This window comes from Heloderma suspectum, chromosome 11, assembly GCF_057233095.1.
Source record: "Heloderma suspectum isolate Gila_16-S chromosome 11, 16-S_ref, whole genome shotgun sequence".
Lineage (NCBI taxonomy): Eukaryota > Metazoa > Chordata > Lepidosauria > Squamata > Helodermatidae > Heloderma > Heloderma suspectum.
The window spans coordinates 31,706,348-31,727,164 of NC_139468.1; the positions used below are offsets into that span (position 1 = coordinate 31,706,348).

At 46.9% G+C, this 20,817-nt stretch overlaps 1 protein-coding gene across 1 annotated transcript in view; it reads right to left on the minus strand.

Annotated features, from left to right (window-relative positions):
• Positions 1–15,126: 15,126 nt before the first annotated feature.
• PLEKHO2 (pleckstrin homology domain containing O2) overlaps positions 15,127–20,817 on the minus strand; it is a 46,985-nt gene continuing 41,294 nt past the window's right edge. Inside the window, exon 6 of the mRNA XM_084817351.1 lies at positions 15,127–20,569. Coding sequence (XP_084673477.1) covers positions 19,298–20,569 — 1,272 coding nt within the window. The 3' untranslated portion in view covers positions 15,127–19,297. The remainder of the gene's footprint in view (positions 20,570–20,817) is intronic.

Here is a 20,817-nt window from a genome sequence, read left to right on the forward strand (position 1 = left end):
ATGTTTAGACAGAAAAAAGTCCCACAAGTCCTAGCATCCCCCCGCTAGCCCAGGTAGTTATGGGAGTGAGACACTAAAAATAAGAGATAGGTTGGATGTGAGAAAGAGTATAACTTGACAGCTGCTGTGCCCCCATGTCTCCCTATATGATGATGGATCCAGAGACAGCTCCTTAAAATGCTCAGAGACTCAGCTGCACCAATGTCCTTGGGGCATCCCCATTACAAGGATGGATGAATCAGTCAATTTTCATTTCTGACAGTTTCTCATATTTCTAATCTTAAATTAGAGGGGAGCAATGAAGATGATCGGGGACTGGAAACAAAGCGCTATGAGGAGAGACTGAAAGAACTGGGCATGTTTAGCCTTGAGAAGAGAAGACTGAGGGAAGACAGGATAACGCTCTTCAAGAACTTGAAAGGTTGCCACAGAGAGGAAGGCCAGGATCTCTTCTCAATCATCCCAGCATGCAGGACATGGAATAATGGGCTCAAGTTACAGGAAGCCAGATTCCAGCTAAATATCAGGAAAAACTTCCTGTTAGAGCAATATGACAATGGAACCAATTACCCAGGGAGGGAGTGGGATCTCCCACACTGGAGGCATTCAAGATGAAGCTGGACAGCCACCTGTCAGGGATGCTCTGACTTGGATTCCTGCATTGAGCAAGGGATTGGACTCGATGGTCTTATAGGCCCCTTCCAACCCTACTATTCTATGATTCTATGATAACTGTGGTTCATCCTGAAGCATGAGAATTTTTCCACTCTCATGTTCAGTTCATCCTGAACTTTGAGAATTTCTTTATATATATCACACACACACACACACACACAATGCGTTTTCGTGCACATTTCCCCTAATACATGCATTTTCATTACACAATTTTGCCTAATATAGACAGTTTTGGCAAGCATCTTTCCTAACATAATGCATATTTGTGTGAACTTCCCCCTAACGTACACATTTCTACACACTTTTTGATGGGAGAACTCCATTGCAAAATTAGAAGTGCCCATTTCAAAGGATAATGGAGTTTCGTTTGTGCATTGGTTTGAAAGTGCAAATTGAACTATGTGTGAACATTGCTTTCACCAATGGCAGCTCCATGGCAGCCACTTTACCACATCCTGGGGATGACAGAAAGCAAGCGCTCAAGGAGCACATTCTGCAATTGCTTGTCAATGGTAGGAATGTTCAGATGTTGTAAAAACCGTTCTATCTGCTCTTCGCGGATTGTCAAGTTCCTTTCATTCCATCATCTGCTCATTGACAGAATTGGATTTTTCCAATGTCCTGGTAATTCTCAGTTGCGAAAATGTGCACTCCCCCCCAAAAAGTACAAATCCCCCGCAAAATTCACAAATCTCCCCCAAATGTGAATTTTCATGCTTTAGCCTATGGAGGAAATGTTCATTTTTGGCCAGTGATTTTTAATTTTACGTATTTTTCTACGACTAAATTTGCATAACATTCTGGAAAGTTTTTTTTAAAAAACTGCTCCGCAAGTCTGTGGAATCCATGTGGAATCCTTGGTGCGGATTCATAGAAATCCCAAGTCATTTGATTCTGTTGCAGATTTCTCTGACATCCCAAATCAACAGAAACACACACACCTTCTTCCCCTTTTTCTTAGGGCACCTTTGCATGCTAGCAGTGCTACAAGGTGCTCAAGCGTGAAGTATGGCCACCATACACATATGGAACCTTGGGCCAAGCAGGAAAATTTCGTGGTTTTCCTGTAACCTAAGAGGCAGCTGATCAACAAGCCTTGTAAAAAAGATCTACTTGACATCGATACGGTTCACACACCTGAGAATGCTGTGCATAAGATTACTGTATGCTGACTGACCGGCAGCTGAACATATGAATTGAGCTCCATTGAAGAGCGTTGCTGGCTGAGGCAATATGAACATTCTCTCTGTGGTGCAAGATCTGCATCAACCTCTTCACACATACACGCAAGTCATCCCTGGACGTTTCAGTCACTCAGAAGATTAACATGCATGTGTGAACCAGCCCCTGAAGTCTATAGTAATCAAGTGATATACATTCATATATGGACCAGCCCATAGGGGGGCGCGTGTGTGCACGCATGGCAGCTGAACTCAACAAATTTACTTTTGCAATTGTCCAGGGCTGGCTCCAAAGTGTTGTGGAGGTTCTCGGCAAAGTGCTGTTTGGTGGTCCCCCTCGTACGTCAGTGGGCTCCTGTCCCAACCACAGATGTGCATGGTGGTAGCAGCGCTGTATAGCTGGGAAACCACCATTTAAACTTTCCCACAATGCCTTTGTTGCAGTAGGGTTTCAGAGGTGTTTTCTAGCATCTCCCAGAAACCAGTTGCTTAGGAACGAAACACAATCTGTTTATTTTGGGGTGTAATACAACTGAGGCCCAAAGCCTCTAACTATGGCAAGTCCAACAACCATCTTAAGGATAATCACAAGGGACTTCTTCCCACACTGCTGTAGGAAGCAGATGCCCTGTCCTATAAATATTAATTCACAGAACAAACTCAAGATACACTGAAAGGAAGCAGGGAGAAGGATAAAAAGGGTGCACATGCAAGCCCAACCACACCTCACTTCTCTCTCCTCCTCCCCTCGAAAGACCTTGGTGCCTGCAACTGAGTCTCACTCCTGGAGCCTCACAGGAGAATCATGTCCCTGCCAAAGAGGTGCCCTGATGCAACCATCTCAGTGGCATGGCTGCAGCAACAGCCATCAACATGACACAAACCTTTTCCTGTTCTTTTTCCGATCAGCCAAACCCCTCCTATGCCAGAAATAGCCACTGCTCATTCTCTCATCTCTATTACCCACAATGGAAAGATGTCTAGGATGTCTCACCCTAAAAAAGTCAGGCTTGTACCATTACCATATTCTTCACTTTAGCCTCAGAGTAGCCAATGTAGCGCCACAATGAGGAATTGTGGGGAATTTAAATGGCGGCTTCCCAAACCCAACTGTAGGGGGTTAAGGGCAGACATTAGTGCCAGGGCTTCTGCTGAGGGAGCTGCTCAAACAGAGTGGTCCCGACATTGGGCCTGCAATTGCCCAATGGAATTTGTGATGAAGTAGTTACTGTATGTCCACAAAGGTGGTAGAGAGAACATGCCCCGTGCCAAGCCGAACTCAGGATGGGCTCCTGCTGCCGGCATAATGGTGGCAAATTGCAACAGAAACACAGTCTACTTCAGGGAAGCTGGGAAACCACCAAACCTATGGCCCGATCAGAGTCTACCAGGAGAATAGCCTTCAGTGTAGTGGCCCCACTTTATTTATTTATTTCATTTCTATACCACCCAATAGCCGAAGCTCTCTGGGCGGTTCACAAAAATTAAAACCAAACAACACACAATAAAACAATTTAAAATATACAGAACATTAAAACCACAATATAACAATACAGCCACAATAAAACCTAGCAGCAGTGCAGGAGTTTAAAATACAGATTTAAAACAGCAAAGATAAAAATTTAGAAAGCTAAAATGCTAAAATGCCTGGGAAAATAAAAAGGTCTCCACCTGGCGCCGAAAGGAATACAATGTAGGCGCCAGGCGAACCTCACTAGGGAGCTCATTCCAGAGCCGGGGTGCCACACTTTCCACTTTCTTTGGAACTGTGTTGCTGCCAGCATCTCCTGAAAACAGCTCTGTTCCAGGTAGCAGTCCTTAAATGACTGGCCACAGTTTGTATTGGCATTCTGTTTTTAATCATTTTAATATGGTGTTTTAATCTTTTATCTTTTTTACTATTGTGTTCACAATTTTTTACTATTGTGTTCACCGCTCCAGAATCTGTTGGATACGGAGTGGTATACAAATGTTGTAAATAAAATAAACAAACAAACAAACAAATGATTGAAGGTTGGGGGGAAGGGGGTGTGGTCTCCTAGGGAATCCTAGAGGGCTGAATTTGGCCCCTGAGTCTGAGGTTTTGCACCCCTTACTTACTTACGATAGGCCATGATTATTAGTTAATGGAGGGAGCAATCCTATGCGGATCGACGGTCACCTCCGAGCCTGGGGGCGGGAGGAGTGGTGAAGAGCGGATATCCTCCCCGCTCCCGCTGCCCTCCTTTTGCGGCTAGACAGCTGGTTTCAGCTGTCTAGCCACAGGACCTCAGAGTGCGGGAAGGGGTGGCCGGACAACACATAGGATGTGTCATACTGGCACTTCCAATCTCTCCACCCCAGCCTGGCCCCAGGAATTCCCCTTTTCCCCTGCTCCATGCTGCTCTTCCAAGCATGGAGCACAGGGCCGATCTGTGCTGCCTACAAGGTGGTGCGGGAGGGGGTGGAGACTGGTTCTCCTGGAACCGACCTATTCTATGGCCGTCTAGCTGCTGACTAGTGGCCATAGGATTGCACCCTTACAGTGCTATTCTAAATAAAGCTAAATGTCCCCCCCACTGTTGTTGTTGTTGTTGTTGTTGTTCAGTTGTTCAGTCGTGTCCGACTCTTCGTGACCCCATGGACCATAGCACGCCAGGCCTTCCAGTCCTGCGCTCTCTCCCGGAGCGTGCTCAAGTTCATATTCATTGCATCGGTGATGCTATCTAGCCATCTCATCCTCTGCCGTCCCCTTCTCCTTTTGCCTTCAGTCTTTCCCAGCATCAGGGTCTTTTCCAGTGAGTTTTCTCTTCGCATTAAGTAGCCAAAATATTTGAGCTTCAGCTTCAGTATCTGTCCTTCCAATGAGCACTCAGGGTTGATTTCCTTTAGGATTGACTGATTTGACCTCCTTGCAGTCCAGGGGACTTGTAAGAGTCTTCTCCAGCACCACAGTTCGAAAGCATAAATTCTTTGGCGCTCAGTCTTCCTTACAGTCCAGCTCTCACAGCCATACATTACTACTGGGGAAACCATAGCTTTGATTAGACGGAACTTTGTCGGCAAGGTGATGTCTCTGCTTCTTACTGTGCTGTCTAGGTTTGCCATAGCTTTCCTCCCAAGGAGCAAGCGTCTTTTAATTTCATGGCTACAGTCACCGTCTGCCGTGATCTTGGAGCCCAAGAAAATAAAATCTGTCACTGCTTCCATTTCTTCCCCTTCTATATGCCAGGAAGTGATGGGGCCAGATGCCATGATCTTCGTTTTTTTAATGGTGAGTTTCAAACCAGCTTTTGCACTCTCCTCTTTCACCCTCAACAAGAGGCTCTTTAGATCCTCTTCGCTTTCTGCCATTAGGGTGGTATCGTCTGCATATCGGAGGTTGTTGATAATTCTCCCGGCAATCTTAATTCCGACCTGTGATTCATCCAACCCGGCGTTTCTCATGATGTACTCTGCATATAAGTTAAATAAGCAGGGTGACAATATGCAGCCTTGTCGTACTCCTTTCCCAATTTTGAACCAATCGGTTGTTCCATGTCCAGTTCTTACTGTTGCTTCTTGACCCTCGTACAGGTTTCTCAGGAGACAGGTAAGGTGGTCTGGTACCCCCATCTCTTTCAGAATTTGCCACAGTTTGTTGTGATCCACACAATCAAAGGCTTTAGCATAATCAATGAAGCAGAAATAGACGCTTTTCTGGAATTCTCTTGCTTTCTCCATGATCCAGCGAATGTTGGCGATTTGATCTCTAGTTCCTCTGCTTCTTCGAAAGCCAGCTTGTACTTCCGGTAGTTCTCGGTTCGCATACTGCTGAAGCCTAGCTTGTAGGATTTTGAGCATCACCTTGCTGGCATGTGAAATGAATGCAATTATGCAGTAGTTTGAACACTCTTTGGCGTTGCCCTTCTTTGGAATTGGAATGTAAACTGACCTTTTCCAGTCTTGCGGCCATTGTTGAGTGTTCCAAATTTGTTGGCATATTGAGTGCAGCACTTTAACAGCATCATCTTTTAGGATTTTAAATAGTTCAGCTGGAATACTGTCATCTCCACTAGCTTTGTTGTTAGTAATGCTTCTTAAGGCCCACTTGACTTCACTCTCTAGGATGTCCGGCTCAAGTTCAGTGACCGCACTATCATGGCTATCAGGGACATTCAGATCTTTCCTGTATAGTTCTTCTGTGTATTCTTTCCACCTCTTCTTCATCTCATCTGCTTCTGTTAGGTCCCTGCCTTCTTTGTCCTTTATCATGCCCGTCTTTGCACAAAACGTTCCCTTGAGATCTCCGATTTTCTTGAAGAGATCTCTAGTCTTTCCTATTCTGTTGTTTTCCTCAATTTCTTTGCATTGTTCATTTAAAAAGGCCTTCTTGTCTCTCCTTGCTATTCTCTGGAACTCTGCATTCAGTTGGATATATCTTCCCCTTTCTCCCTTGCTTTTCTCTTCCCTTCTTTCGTCAGCTACTTGTAAAGCCTCATCTGACAGCCACTTGGCTTTCTTGCATTTCTTTTTCTTTGGGACGGATTTCGTTGCTGCCTCCTGAACAATGTTACGGACCTCTGTCCACAGTTCCTCAGGCACTCTATCAGGTCTAATCCCTTAAATCTATTCCTCACTGTGCTTAGGTTTATCACATTACCATGGAATCTTATACATGCCTACTCTGAAGTAAGTCCCACTGAATTTAATGGGATTTACTCCCCAGCACATAAGTTCAGCCTTAGACTGCAATATTATAGCCACTCACCAGGAAGAAAGCCCCATTTAATTAAGTGGGGCTTACTTCAGAGTAGACACATATAGGATTGCACTGTTAGTTAATTTGCAAAGGGAAACCCTCAAGCACTAAAAACCATGAGCTTTCCCACTGTTTATAGCTCTTTAGAAAGAACAGGAAGCAGAAGGCAGATGCCACAGTATGGTGACTGTCTGTTTCAACAACACATGTTGCGAAGCCTAGCAACAACCACGCACACCACGTTTCCAGCTAACAAACATACATCTGCCAATTTCTTTAACTTATATGTCACAATTTGTACAAACCACCTTCCATGCGGGTGGTCTCCCAGAAGCATATATTTGAAATAACTGTTCTTTTAAGTTTGTTTTCATGACAAGAGAGGAAGAAGCCAAAGGAAGTCTGTGTCGGTGGCTACAGACGTTCCAGTGTCTTGGCTGTCCAGTCTCCTGTCTGGAGAAGATGTTTTTTCAAAGAGCAAACAAGTGCTTTTCCTGTTTGAGATGGGCGCAAAGCGGAAGGCAGGAGATGAAATGATTGTGTATAACAAAACGCAAAGGAAGTGTTCAGAAGCCTTAAAGTCACTGCCTTCTCATTTTAAGGCACTGAAATAGACTGTGCATTTTCGCTTTTTAACTTCCAGCCTTGAATTCTCAATATGAATCCAAACGTTGGCTGCAGTCGTAAGAAATAGTAGGGAGGAAGAGATTAAAGGTAGTACACAGCAACCCTCACTTCCTGTTCCTGTTTGAACGGTGCCGTTTGGGGGGCAGGACTGTGATGCAGACCAAGAAGGGAGCAGAAGGTATGAGCTGGACAATTTAGGGTGGCCATGCATCCCCTTTTACAGAGGACAGGCCTCGACTTGTATCCTCTGTTGAAAAGCTGTCCAGTCCAAGTCTGGTTCAAAGATAAAGAACCATAAGGAAAAGCAGCAGGGGCTTGTATGAGCTCCATTGTGAGCTCCATTCAGTTCTGGTACTTAAAATTGATTCCTGGCCTCAGAATTGTTTTAATTCTAAAGTGTATGTCTTTTACACCAGGCACTGGTCGATGGACGTTGGGGTGCGAGGAAAAAAACAAGGTCGATCATACAAGTGTGAGGTCTGCTCACCCCTGCTCTAGACTCTACTTCTCTGTGGGGCCATCACCTCAGTGATGGTACTGAAAACAGGAAGTGCTGATCCGATTGCAATTTGGCACAGGGATTTCTGGGCTGCAGCTTATCAATCATTGATGCGATATCTGTGAGTTCCCCTGTAGCAATCCACTGTTGGAAACAGGATTCTGGTCTCTTTAGTTCAGGGGCAGGCAACCTGGTGTCTTTCAGGTGTCTTGGACCACAACTCCCATGATCCTTGACCATGCTGGCTGGGGCTTATGGGAGTTGTAGTCCAAAACATCTGGAGGGCACCAGGGTTGCCTGCCTCTGCTCTAAATGGACCTTTGGTTCTATCCACCAGGGTTTTTCTTATGTTCTTAAGCACAGATGAATGGTGGTCCCTGCTTCATCCTGGATATTTACGAACAGGGGTCATCCCATTTGGCTTCAGTCAGCCCACAGGCTACACAGCAGGGCAGTAACAACCCATGTGAGCCGTGAAAATATCTGACAGACAAAAAGCCCATTGGGCGTTCTTTCCGTCTGCCGCAGAAATCCACACCCTGCCTCTGTGAACCAGCATTCCCCTCTCTTTTGCCATTGGCCTGTGGCAGAAATAATGCATGTTTAGGCTGTGTTTGTTTATTCACGGTATTTTAAGCCACAGCCCTGCCATCTCCAAAAGCCCAGTTTCCTCTTCTGTTGAAAGCAACGTTGACGTTGGGCTGGGTCTGTGTGATATCGCAGGCCTGATTTGTATCAGCTCAGACAGAGAGGTTGGATGATGCTGTCTTTAACGGGAAGAACTTAGTTTAGATCAAGTGCCTACCTAAAAATCCAACAGTCCCCACCCCCAACAATCAGATCCCCAAAGAGCAAACAAGAAAGGCACAAAGATAGAATGACCAGGTGGCCTACTTTATGCAGGACAGTCCTCTGTTTTGGAGAGCTGGCAGAGGACAGCCCCCTTTTGGAAGGTGTCCTCTGTTTGAAGCAGGGTCGTGTCCAAGTCTGGTTTAAGGTAAGCGAACTCTAAGGAGGGAGAGCCGGCAGGGGCCTTGACGGTCCCCCCCCCACCACCACCATCACCACCACACACACAGTTAGCACATGGAGAGCAGACAGAGCAGCCACACAGGTCAGCTGGTCACAGCCTTCTCGGCTATGCTGAGATGTCTGGTATTTCTATTTAGATGATAGTTAATCTTTCTAAATTTGCACCTCTACATACACATTCGCATATCCAATTTTTTTGTGCACCGCCCAGAGATCTTCACTGTTGGGCGGTATAAGAATGAATGAATGAATGAATGAATGAATGCAAATGTTCTGCAAATCAGTGTCCTCTTTTGTTCAATGGCCTTTGCTATGAACTGTCCCCAGCAACCGGTATTCGGAGCTGTATAGCTTCTGTATAGGAAGGTGTAATCCAGCTATGCAAACTCATACTTGATAGACCTGTCAAGCACTGGCTTTGGGCTTGAAAGCACAGTTGGCATAGTGCCCTCTGGTGGTCCCGCTCCCATGCCACCGGTGGGTCCTCTCCATAAGCTTACCTGGTGGCAGTTCTGCTCTGCTCAGTGCTGGGCAGCTATCATTTTAATTCCCACAGTGCCCCGGCATGACGCTACATTAGAGCCAGTGTGAGAAATCAAAATGGCGGCCACTTGGATGAGTCCTGGGGAGCGGGAATTAAGAGGGGCTCAGGACAGATGTCAGCAGGGGGTGTACAGATGTTGTTAAATCTGGCCCTTCTGGGATTTGCAGATTGTTAGGTGTCTTTCATTCCATCTACTCATTGATGGAACTGAATCTTTTTTTAGGGATGCACAAGAATTTCATTCTACTTGCATAAGTGCACATTAATGCAAGTGTACACTTCTGCAAATGCGCATTAACGCTAATTTCTTTTCGACTTGCACTACTGTGCATTAGTGCAAGTATGAATTTGCACAAATACTTCCCAAAAGGAGGGGAAAAAACAGTCCACAAGTCCGTGGAAACTGCATGACTCAGAAAAAGCCTATCTGTTGCGAAATCCACAGGTCAGATTCATAGATCTCCGAACTCATTTGAATCCATTGTGGATTTTTCCGACATCCAGTTTGCTCCTCCTCTTCGCCATCGCAACCTGCACATTCAGGTGCCTCTCGCTCTGGACCAGACAACGGTGGTGGTGAGAAGGAGGAGCAGGAGATGCCATGGCCTCCTTGCTCACTGGTTCTCTGCCTGCCAAGCAAGGAAGTAGAGGCAATGATGAGAAAGATGATGAGGAGCAATAGCAGCTGGTAGCAATGGTAGTGAGAAGATGCTTTGGACTGGGACCGTGGTGTTGGAGAAAGATGGAGTTAATCCTCCCTGCTCCCCCCACCCCGTGCCATTTTCCTGATTAAGATTGCCCTCCCCACCAGTGAGGCCCAGTGCCAAGGGTAGACATGGTCGGGCACCTGCTGAGGGCCCACACTCCAGCAGGGGTCCATCGACAAGAGCCCCCTGGAGCTGCTCCTCCTCTTCACCATTGCAACCTGCTTGTTCAGCTGCCTCTCAGTCTCAGTCTGGTCCAGACAACGGAAGTGGAAATGAGGAGGAGGGGCAGGAGATGCCACAGCCTCCTTGCTCACTGCCTATCATGCAAGCAAGTGGTACCAATGATGAGGAAGAGGAGCAGCTGGTGAAAGTGGCAGTGAGAAGGCAGACTCACTGAGGGAGCCTTGCTCGCCACCACCATTGTCTGGATCAGTGCAAGAGGCAGCCGAACATGCAGGTTGCAATGGTGCAGAGGAGGAGCAGCTCCAGGGGGCAATTCTCTGTGGGCCCCTGCTGGGGTGTGGGCCCTTGTCAGGCACCCAACCATGCCTACCCTTGCTCAGGTTCCCTCAAAAGCCTGGGGCTGGCTCTGTTGAGGATCAGCGTGTCTCCTGCTACAGATGTAAGCATTGCTACGCGCTATCTGTGGCTGCAGGCCACCGAAGCAAGCTGGTTTCAATGCAGTCCCTGCAGCCTTCCTTATAAGGAAAGACTCCCTGAAGCTCTTTGCACGGTGGTTTATCTGCGGGCTAGCTGGGGACGTTGCTGTTTAGTGAAACCACACTGCAAGAAGAATCCGCCTACCGTGTAGCAGGGAGAGTCGAACGGCTTTGTGGTAGAAGCGTGCATTGCTACCAAGGGAATCGAGAAAAGACATTGCCCCCTCCAGGGACAACCTTTCTTGAAAACTGGTGCCTATTTGCACAACCGGCAGCTGCTCAGAAAGGCGGTTGTGTGCTGGCTTCCACCCCCGTGGCCAAAGGGCCATGTGGATCTGCCTTCATACACGCGATCAAAGGGCTGGATACACGCGATCAAAGGGCTGGATCAAAGGGCTTCATACACGCGATTAAAGGGCTGGATGCGCCTGATCTCGTCTGATCTTGCAAGCTAAGCAGGGTCAGCCCTGGTTAGTACTTGGATGGGGAACCGCCTGGGAATCAGGCTGCCTGCATTGAGCAGGGGGTTGGACTCGACGGTCTTGTAGGCCCCTTCAACCCTCAGATTCTATGATTCCATGAATAAACAGTTGGAACACCGCTGGCTCTGGCTTTTGGAGGGCGCTTGCACAAGACACTCTCAGTGGGCCTCCTCCTTCCGTACTTCTGCCTACTCACCACTGCTGTCACCAGCTGCTCCTCCCCCTCCTCCTCCTCCCCTCTCTCTCATCGTTGCTACCCCTTGCTTGCTTGACAGGCGAAGAGCCAGGGAGCAAGTGGGCAGCAGCATCTATATCTCCTCCTCCCCACCACCGTGGTTTGGGCCAGAGCAAGAGGCAGATGAACATGCAGGTTGCAGTGGTGAGGAGCTGAAGCAACTTCAGGGGGCCCTTGTCAGTGGACGCCTGCTGAGGTGTGGACCCTTGGCAGCTGCCCATCTAGGCCTACCTTTATTTATTTGTTGCATTTATATCCCACCTTTTTTCCTCTTGCAAGGAACCCAAAGCAGCGTAGATAATCCTCCTCCTCTCCATTTTCACAACAACAACTCTGTGAGGTAGGTTGGGTTGAGAGTCTGTGACTGGCCCAAAGTCCCTCAGTGAGCTTCCATGGCCGAGTGGGAACTAGAACCCAGATCTTCCGGCAACCCCGGACGCTAGCTCAGAATTCAAACATCTGCATCAGCAGCAACTAAGATCTGGGGAGTGGGCATTTTCAATCACTATCCCTCCAGAACCACCACCAAGCTCCCCCACCCCACTAACACCAGGAAGAGGCAAGAGCAGTAGACTACCCCGGTGAGATGCCCAGTACCCAAGAGACCAAAACTAGGGTACCTTGCCTGAACTTTTAAGTAGCACGGAGGGGAGCTATTCTCCCTTATGGTCGCTATGGAACCTTAGATGTCCAGCAGTTGAAACAGTAGCACCACCAGCAGCAACATCTAAAGCAGGGATGGGGAACGTGTGGCTCTCCAGATGTTGTTGGACTGCAACTCCCATCATCCCTCACCACTGGCTATGCTGACTAAGGCTCACAGGAGTTGCAGTCCTCCACTCTCAGGAGGGCCATGCATTCCCCACTCCTCGTCTAAGGCCTAAGGAGTGGACACTTCCCATTTTCATCACCCCAGAGCAACCATCCTCAATGTGGTGCCCTCCAGATGTGTTTAAGAGATGTAAGAGAAATTTGTTTCAGTTCGTTTTTGATCACGATTTACCAGTTTGCACCCTCCAGATTGAACACAGGCTTGGATGCAATCTATGGTTGAAGTCCATACACTTCTGAGCTTGCAATGGGCTTCTTCACACGGAGCTTTTAACCTGCTATTGAGACTGATTACTCACAGAAGTTTGTGGGTCCTTTAGATGACATCATGAACCTCCAGGGCGCCTCCCGCACTAAATTACCTTTATTCCATTTTTTTAAAGATTGGAGATAATGAGCTATCAAATTACAGTGCTTGAGCTCCGCTTGAGTTCCCTCTGTGAAAAAGGAAAAGCCACAAGAAGAGGAGCTAGACCAATGAAACATATGGAAGACTCGGATAAGGAGGAAAAGGAGGGGGAAGGGTGGGAGGAAGCGCAGGTAAAGGGAGTCCATCGTGATCCTACATTTAAAATGGAATCCAAAAGCCCATAGCATTCTGATGCTCCTTGTCATTCATGGACCAAAAAGCTGTGTTCGACAGCAGGCATACATTTGAGAAACGTGCATGAAAAAAGACATACTTTTGAAAAATGCACACACATACACCTTAATCAATGGGAGAAGAATGCATACATTTCAAAGATGTGCACGACTGACGTGTACATTTGGAAAAATTCACATGGGTTTTCATGGGAAAAGAAGCAAAGCTCGCAATCTGGTATGAACTTGAGTTGGAACGAGCTGCGAGATAGAATTCGGAGAACTTTGGCGAGCTCAAGTTTTGCTGATTCTTACACCCCTAGATGTCTTGGATTGCAATTCCTATAATGGCCAGTGGCCATGCTGGCTGAGAATTATGGGAGTTGCAGCCCAACACATCTGGAGGGCACCAGATTGGGGAACGCTGCTCCAGAGCCTTTCATAAATCACCACTGCTTGTGAAAAAAGCATCTCATGCATCATCAATTTTCAGATCATCAGCTGCCTTTGAAGCCTGTTGTCGGGAAGAAAGGCGAGATATAAATATTTAAAATAAATAAATGTAGCCCCAGTCTTTGGCTTCTGCTATTTAGGCTGACAATTTAATGTTAATTTTGTTTAACCCCTGCCCTTCCTTTGAAGAGCTCAGAACAGCTTACTATCATTCCCAGGAAGTACCTGGACACTTACAGGGCCAAACGTGCTTAACATCAGCAGCAGAACTGCAACACGCATGACTTTCAACTACGTCTTGCAGAATGGAGTGCTCCTGTTCATCGTTCCAGCCAGCTAGTCCTGCCATCTTCCAGGACATTCCCCTCCAACCGTCTGTCAGGGTTTGCCGAAGATATTTTGCTAATGGAGGTGAAGGACAAGATGGCGCTCCTTCCACCATTTCACATATAGAATGTGGCTGTACTCCCAGAATCTTATTTCGATACTGGTGAAGGGATAGCATCTTCTACCACACCTGAAGTCAGCAGAGCAGTTTAGGGGGTGTAGGATAGGCCATGTGGCACACACATCTCTGTCCTCTAACGGAGAATGGTTAGGGAGCTCAGGGGAATAGCCAGGGGGCTGTTACTGCTGCCTGCCAACATCTGCCACCTGACGTCACTTCACTCAGCCTAATGGTAGGGCCGGCCCTGCAGGCTGTCCACATACCATAACCACCAAGCATGATCTCTCCTCATTTGCCTCCTTGTGGTTTCCGTGTTGCTTTATTTTCCCTTGAAGATTGGGGAGGGGGTACTTCTGCAAATTACAAGCTTCCTCCAAGCCAGTCAAGCCCTCCCTCGTGTGCACGGGTGGTGCCATTTTGGCTATATAAGGATTGGCACAATGTTTGCTGTTAGATATAGGGTGCATCTTGGGCCTTTAAACCACCCTCTGGGCCTTTAAACCACCCAACAGAGTCCACACAGATAGGTTTGAGGGATAATAAGGTATCTATCATTCCCCCTCAAAACTGAAGAGATTCTGATAGGTCACAGTTGCATTATCCCCACTGCTTTTCCTCTCGGTCCTGCCCTTTTTCAAGAAAGTAGAACATAGGGCAGCCATTTGCACATTGCCAAAGAGAGGCCAAAAGAGGACACAGATTTGTATAACATTTGCACGTGTGTTTGTGTGTGTGTACGTCAATGTGCAAACTGAGAAATAATTACTATAATTTAAATAGAAAATGTTCAAAATTTTGGATTCTCTGACCAGGCACTAAATCCAAGGCTGAAAGCTAGCAGCAATATTTTTTTAAAAAGAGTGCTTGACGTAGGAGCACAAACTAATATAACTGCTCTTACATCACCAGAAACAGCAAAATGGTTAGCCGGTACAAAACAACTGCACCAATATGAGAAATATTTGTCAGTTCCTATGACAATGGAATATCAAAAAGCTTTTTACACATCTAAAATATGAACAAATGGATACTATGATGAAATGGGGGAGATTTCATGGTATACCAGTAGAAGACAGGTTGTGTGTTTGTGGAGAACCAGTTCTAGAGGACTTGGCTCATGATGTACAATTATATAGAGACATATTTAGAGCATCTCTTAGAGAAAGTGAAATATAGGGGCATAAAGGAGAAATGTATATATTTATTACAATCACCCAACCCATACGTGATAGAGAGGGTCACGGTACTTCCGGTGAAAGCCAGTAGATGTACAGCAAAGGTTTTGGACACTATCGGTGTGAATCGTTATAAAGATTCAGAGATAGGAATATAAGGTGATTGACATGATATTAAAGGTTCCTTTATGCGATATTATTGTTGCACATCCACCCTATTTTAACTTTAGTAAAGACTTGATAGGTATCTTATACTTTTGTTGTTCTAACTTTATGTGTAATTTTTGTTATTGTAAAGTAGCATTTTAAATTTTAAGTTTGTATCGTTTGCACTTATCTTTGGATTGAACAGTAAATGTAAACATACATATTAGAAATGCAATACCTCTCACAATGGGGGTGGGGGGGAGATTGACTAAGCGAGCTCTTCAAATAGAAGACTGTTCTCTGTAAAGTAGGGCGCCTGGCCACTCTAGTGAAACTTTGAGTTGAGGCCATTGCTTGCCAAAGCCAGCCACTTCCACTTCCAACAGCAGCACTGCCAGCAACTCAGTGATGTGTCCATCCAAGTGGGACAGTTCTGGCCAGAGACCAGCGGAGTCACCCTTCACCTAGTGCAGTTCATCTCTTTAGATTTGTCCTCCACAAGCTCTAGGGCAGCAGCGTAACCCTGATGTGAGCTAAAACAGATAACCAGAACAGTCTGGCAGAATAAAGATACATGCAAATATACCCTAAAGCCAAATAAAAGAACCAAGACACTCAGAAAATCTTGTTAAAAATATATATATTTATGTTTCTCAGGTTTTCAGGGCTGGGGTCACCGATTTCCTCAGCATCATACAAGGATGCAACACCTTTCTGAACAAACATTTTGGACAGCGTTTTTTTGCAACACAATATTCAATCCACCTGCTATCGTTGGAAGAGACTTTAAGTTACCCTTATTTACAGGACAGTATAGAAAAGATTTTAAGTTACTGTTAGTATAAGTCGTACAATATTTAGCTCTAATTTGGGTGGATGGGGACACACCCAACAATTAAGATTCACTGGTGACTTTCTTATTGAGATTCCTATGGAAGTCACTTCGAGAAAATATGTCAGACAATTCTTCAGTGTTAATTAAATATATACAGCATAGATGGATGGCTCCGGTGATGCCAAAAGGTATTTCCTTCAGTGCTTAACTAGATAAATAAGGGCTGGTTCACACTTTACGTGGCAGCAAACCTGGCTTTGCAGCTGAGTGTATACTTGCAAAGAGAGCTACATTAAATACTGGCTAAGTGAGTCTGTAGTTTTGATTCAAACATTTGTGTACATCACTTGGCTTCTCTGTACTAGATGACTGGAAGTTGAGTGTGTGAACCAACTTTGTTAAAAAAAAAGCACTGCATTGAAGGTTATGTGCATGTTCCCTGTGGTTTTCACACTTATGATGGCCAAGTCACACATGAAAATCATCACACGGTGCTGCTGCAGTCCTCAGCTGATGAACACACATGTGCAAACAGGTTCTTTTTGCAAACGTGTGTTTGTTACATTCACAATTTTACATGTTTAGGTGTATACAGAAATCATCATGGGGTTTACATAAAAAATGGAATGGGTGAAGCAGCCCTAAAACTAATACCTATTTCCCCTGCAATTAAAAGCCAAGTTGCTAGTGCAAAATGATTGCATATATGCTAGAGAGGAGCCCAGCTTTGATCCAGTTTCGCTCTGCATTCAGGAAACTAGAGCTTTGATGGGGTAATTTGATGATGAGTCACATGATCAGAATACCTCAGCTCCCAGCAGGCTGAGCACTTTTGAAAGAAAAACAACTAACCTGAGTGCACATAATAAGCTTGTAAGCTGTTGAGGAGAAAAATGTTCTCTTGTATTAAGGCATATCTACAACTATTCAGGCCAGGTTTGAGGGTTTCAATGAAGTGCCTTCTGGTGGGTCCCCTCTTACGCTGGTAGCACAGGTTTACATGGCAGCTGTGAGCTGCTATAGTTTAAATTTCCCATCAAGACTCTGACATAGAGCCTCTGCACCTCTGATCTGGTGCAGAGGTAGGCAACCTTTTTGGGTCCATGGGCAGATTTGGCTCTTACATAATCTGTCCTGGCCACAACCACAAAATGGCTGCCATGGGAGGCATGGCAAAGGACCAGTAACCTGCCCAAACAACTAAGTAGAAGGCACAGGTGGGGTCACTAAACAACTCCTTTGAACCCACCATTTTCAGCACCAACAGTCACCTATTTCACAGCAATCGCAGGTGCCAGTAACAAAATGTGTTCATTTTTAAACGGGAGGAGGGCAGGCACTTTGGTGTGAGTCAAGAAAGGTGTCTGGGTGTGCATTGGTGCCCAGAGGCACCATGTTGCTTACACCTACTCTGGGGTATTGTGTAAAATTAAATGGCAGTCCCTATTACAGGGGTGTACGACTTGCACCCCCCCAAGGGTGCAGTGCCCCCACTGCTGATTTCCCACACACACACCTGTACTCTCCACTTCCTCCCCAGCGATCTTCGTACAGACTGCTCCTTCCCTGCCACAGCTAGCAGTGAGGAAAGAGTGAGATGTATCAGGATTGCTGGGATGTGTGTCTGTGAATATGCACGCGCGCCCATGCGTGGGCAGCCCCCGTTCCTTACGCCAGTGTCACCTGCAGCCCTCGGGGCAAAAACCTTGTGTGTCCCTGCTCTGCTGGGAACATATAAATTATTAATTTAATGTATTTATCACATTTCTGTACCACCCAACAGCTGGAGCTCTCTGGACGGTTCACAACAATTTCTTGGGGTCTAAAAGACCCAGATGTGGGTGGCGGGCCTCATTGAGGGCGCTGAGGCCCCAGCAGCTGCGCAAGAGTGCGGGATGCTGTCCCTGGGCCTGAGGCCAGGATTTAAGAAACACGCAGGCCATTGTTTTAAGGTCAAGAGGAGCAAGGAGGGTGTCGTGAAGCACGCATTGAAGAAGTCAAGGGACAAAAGTCACGAACTGCCATCTGAAGGATGGCTCAGTGGTAGAGCTCGTGCTTTGCATGCAGAAGGTCCCAGGTTCAATCCCCAGCATCTCCAGGTAGAGCTAGGAAAGAATCCTGCCTGTAACCCTGGAGAGCCACTGCCAGGCAGTGTCGACAATACTGGGCTAGATGGACCAAGGGCCTGACTCATAAGTATAAGGCGGCTTCCTATGTTCCTGTGTTCTACCCCACTCTGTTTCTCAACAGTAATGATGGCTATCGACAGACTGAGACCAGAGACTGTGGAAGGACCAGCATGCCCACGCATGCTCACCACTGGTTAGCTCACAGCTGAATGTGCCAATCCACTCCATGGAAAAGTATTGTTTAAAGGGACCCAAGAAGATATGAAAATGTTATCTATGGGGTTTGTGATCTGTGCTGGTCTATTTGCTCATCATGCAAGCATCACCCCTTGAAGCTGCAATCATCAAGGGAGGAGCATGCATGGTGAGTCACTTCCCTTTCATGGGAGAACAGGGCGATCAAGGGCTACGAGTCATGACTGCTACATAATATTACCTCCAGTATTGGAGCCAAGACAGCTTTGTATACCAGTTGCTGGGGAACACAAGCGGGAGGGTGCTATTGCACTCATGTCCTACTTGTGGGCTTCCCATCTAGTCACCCACTGTGGGGCCTTGGGTTCAAGCAGTTAGTGGCTCTTCACGCCCTGTTTCCATCTGAGGTTAAAAATCAACTTACTCCCTGGTGTGGCAAGAGTTGGATAGCCAGAGCATAAACCAAGCGTTTCTCAAACTCTGGGGTCTTTTCCTCTTTTAAAAACTTAATTCTACCTTTTGGGAGCCTCCTCTTCCCACTCCCCTACAGCCATCTGTTTGGCTGGTAAGTATCTGGAACTCCTTGAGTGCCGGGCCATGTGCATCACCAGCACTTGAGAGAATCGGTGGATCAGGACAAACGGACATTGAAGTTGATTTGAAGAGGAGTCCTGCCTGCTCCTAGCTCTCTTATGCCTGCTCTCTGGCCAGGGAGAAACACGTGCATGACCTAGGCCCTGAGCTATTGCATGCAGAGTTCCAGCAACGGACTTCGGAGAATGCGAGGAAAAGAGCAGGAAGGGACCCTCTTGCCCTAGCTATTGGTTGCCTTCCATTCCTGGAATCCCTGCATTCTCAACCTCCCTGCCAGTATTTCGTAACCCACTGGGGGTGTGGGGGGGTCCAGCCCACAGCTTGAGGTCATGACAGAGGCACTCTAAAATTAAGCTTTTTTTTTTCCTGCTGAGAGTGTGCACAGCAAGACACAGACCCCCCTTTCTTTCTTTCTTTCTTTCTTTCTTTCTTTCTTTCTTTCTTTCTTTCTTTCTTTTTAACAAATACTGGCCTAGTAGGATTGTAGAAAGTGTGCTATGTGGCAATGTTTCAGCTTCAGTCATAAAGCAGAAGACGCTGCCGCCTTTCAGGGAGCACTTCTCCTGTACAAAGTGACTAGATCTTTTGTCGGTCCTTTCCGTCGCTCTGCAGGTTCCTTTTTCAGTTCTCCTAAATCTCGGATCTCTTGCAAGACCTGCGAGGCTTGTCGGAGCTGTGCTGCTGCTTCGTTGAGCAACGTCTCTGCATTTACTGGAGGTCCATTGCCCTCCTGGGCCTGCTCAAATCCCCCCTGTAGAACCTTCTGCAGGAGCTTTTCCGTTCTTTCCTGTTCGCAAGCCACTTTCTTCTCCATTTGGGCCACATGGAGGGCAGGTCCCCGCTGGAGATCCAGCCCCAGGAAGGGCTCTTTTGCCGGTCCCAACAGCAGGTCCTCAAGAGAGGCACAGCGAGGCTTGGTAGTCAGAGGATTCCCTACAGACTCCGATGAGGGCACCTGATTTTTAGAAGGCAGATTCTCCCTCTCCTTATTCTCTCCTCGCTCCCCAGAAGGCTCTCGCTCATCTTGCAAAAGGTGATCCTCCTGTCCATCTTGAAAAACGGCCTCTGTCATTCCATCGCCATGAAGGCCATTCACCGGGGGTTTCGTGTCATCAGGTCGGTGATCCTCTTCGGAGGTGTCTACCTCTGAACTGCTCCGTTTGGCCCTCATGCTGGCTCTCAAACGCTCCGAAAGGATCTTCGGAGGAGGAGTCGGTGGTTTTGCCCTTTCGTTGGCTACTTCGGGGAGGTTTTCTTCACTGCCAGCTGCTGACAGATTTGCAGCCTCACGACCTTGTAGTTCAGAGGCTGGGGCATCCCCTGTGGCCTTCATCTTATTGGATAAGATCTTCGGGGGAGGCATGGGAGGTTTAGGAGTATTTTTGTTGGCCTCCATTAAGTTCTCTCCATCTGGGGGAATTTGGGATTCTTCAGCATCGTCACTTGTCGCAGCAACATCATCATCTTCTTCTCCTTCCTCCTCCTCCTCCTTTTCCTCTTCCTCCTCCCCCCCATCCTCCTCTTTTTCCTCTTCCTCCTCTGCAGAGTTCATATTTTCACTGGGTGCTGCTGCTTCCTTAAGAGGCTTAGCTGGAGGCATTGGGGGTTTCTTGACCCCCAGACCTTCAGGGATGGAATCAGCACTCGGCTTCTCCGAAGGGGGCATGGGCGGTTTTGTGGGGGGCATGGGCGGCTTAGGTGTCTCCTTCGGAGGAGAAGTATCAGCATCCTCGCTTGCCGCCCAGGTGGTGTTTGGAGGGCCACTGTCTGGTACATCCAAGTCAAGCCTCAGGACCCCATCTGACATTGCACTGGCAACCTAGACAAGAAAGCAACAGAGATCTCGGCATCAGGCATTTGGACCATCCAGCTTTCAAAAAACCAAAAAGGCAGAGACTACGGAGCTAAAGTAACAGATCTGAACATAAACCAGAACTATGTGGACTCCACCATTTTTCTAGTACAGACCACCATGGTTTTTTTTGTTAGCAACTTTTCTTTAACCCAGCAGATTCACACACCTGTGTTACAGCCAGTCCACATAGTCACAGCATGTAGGCTAGCGCA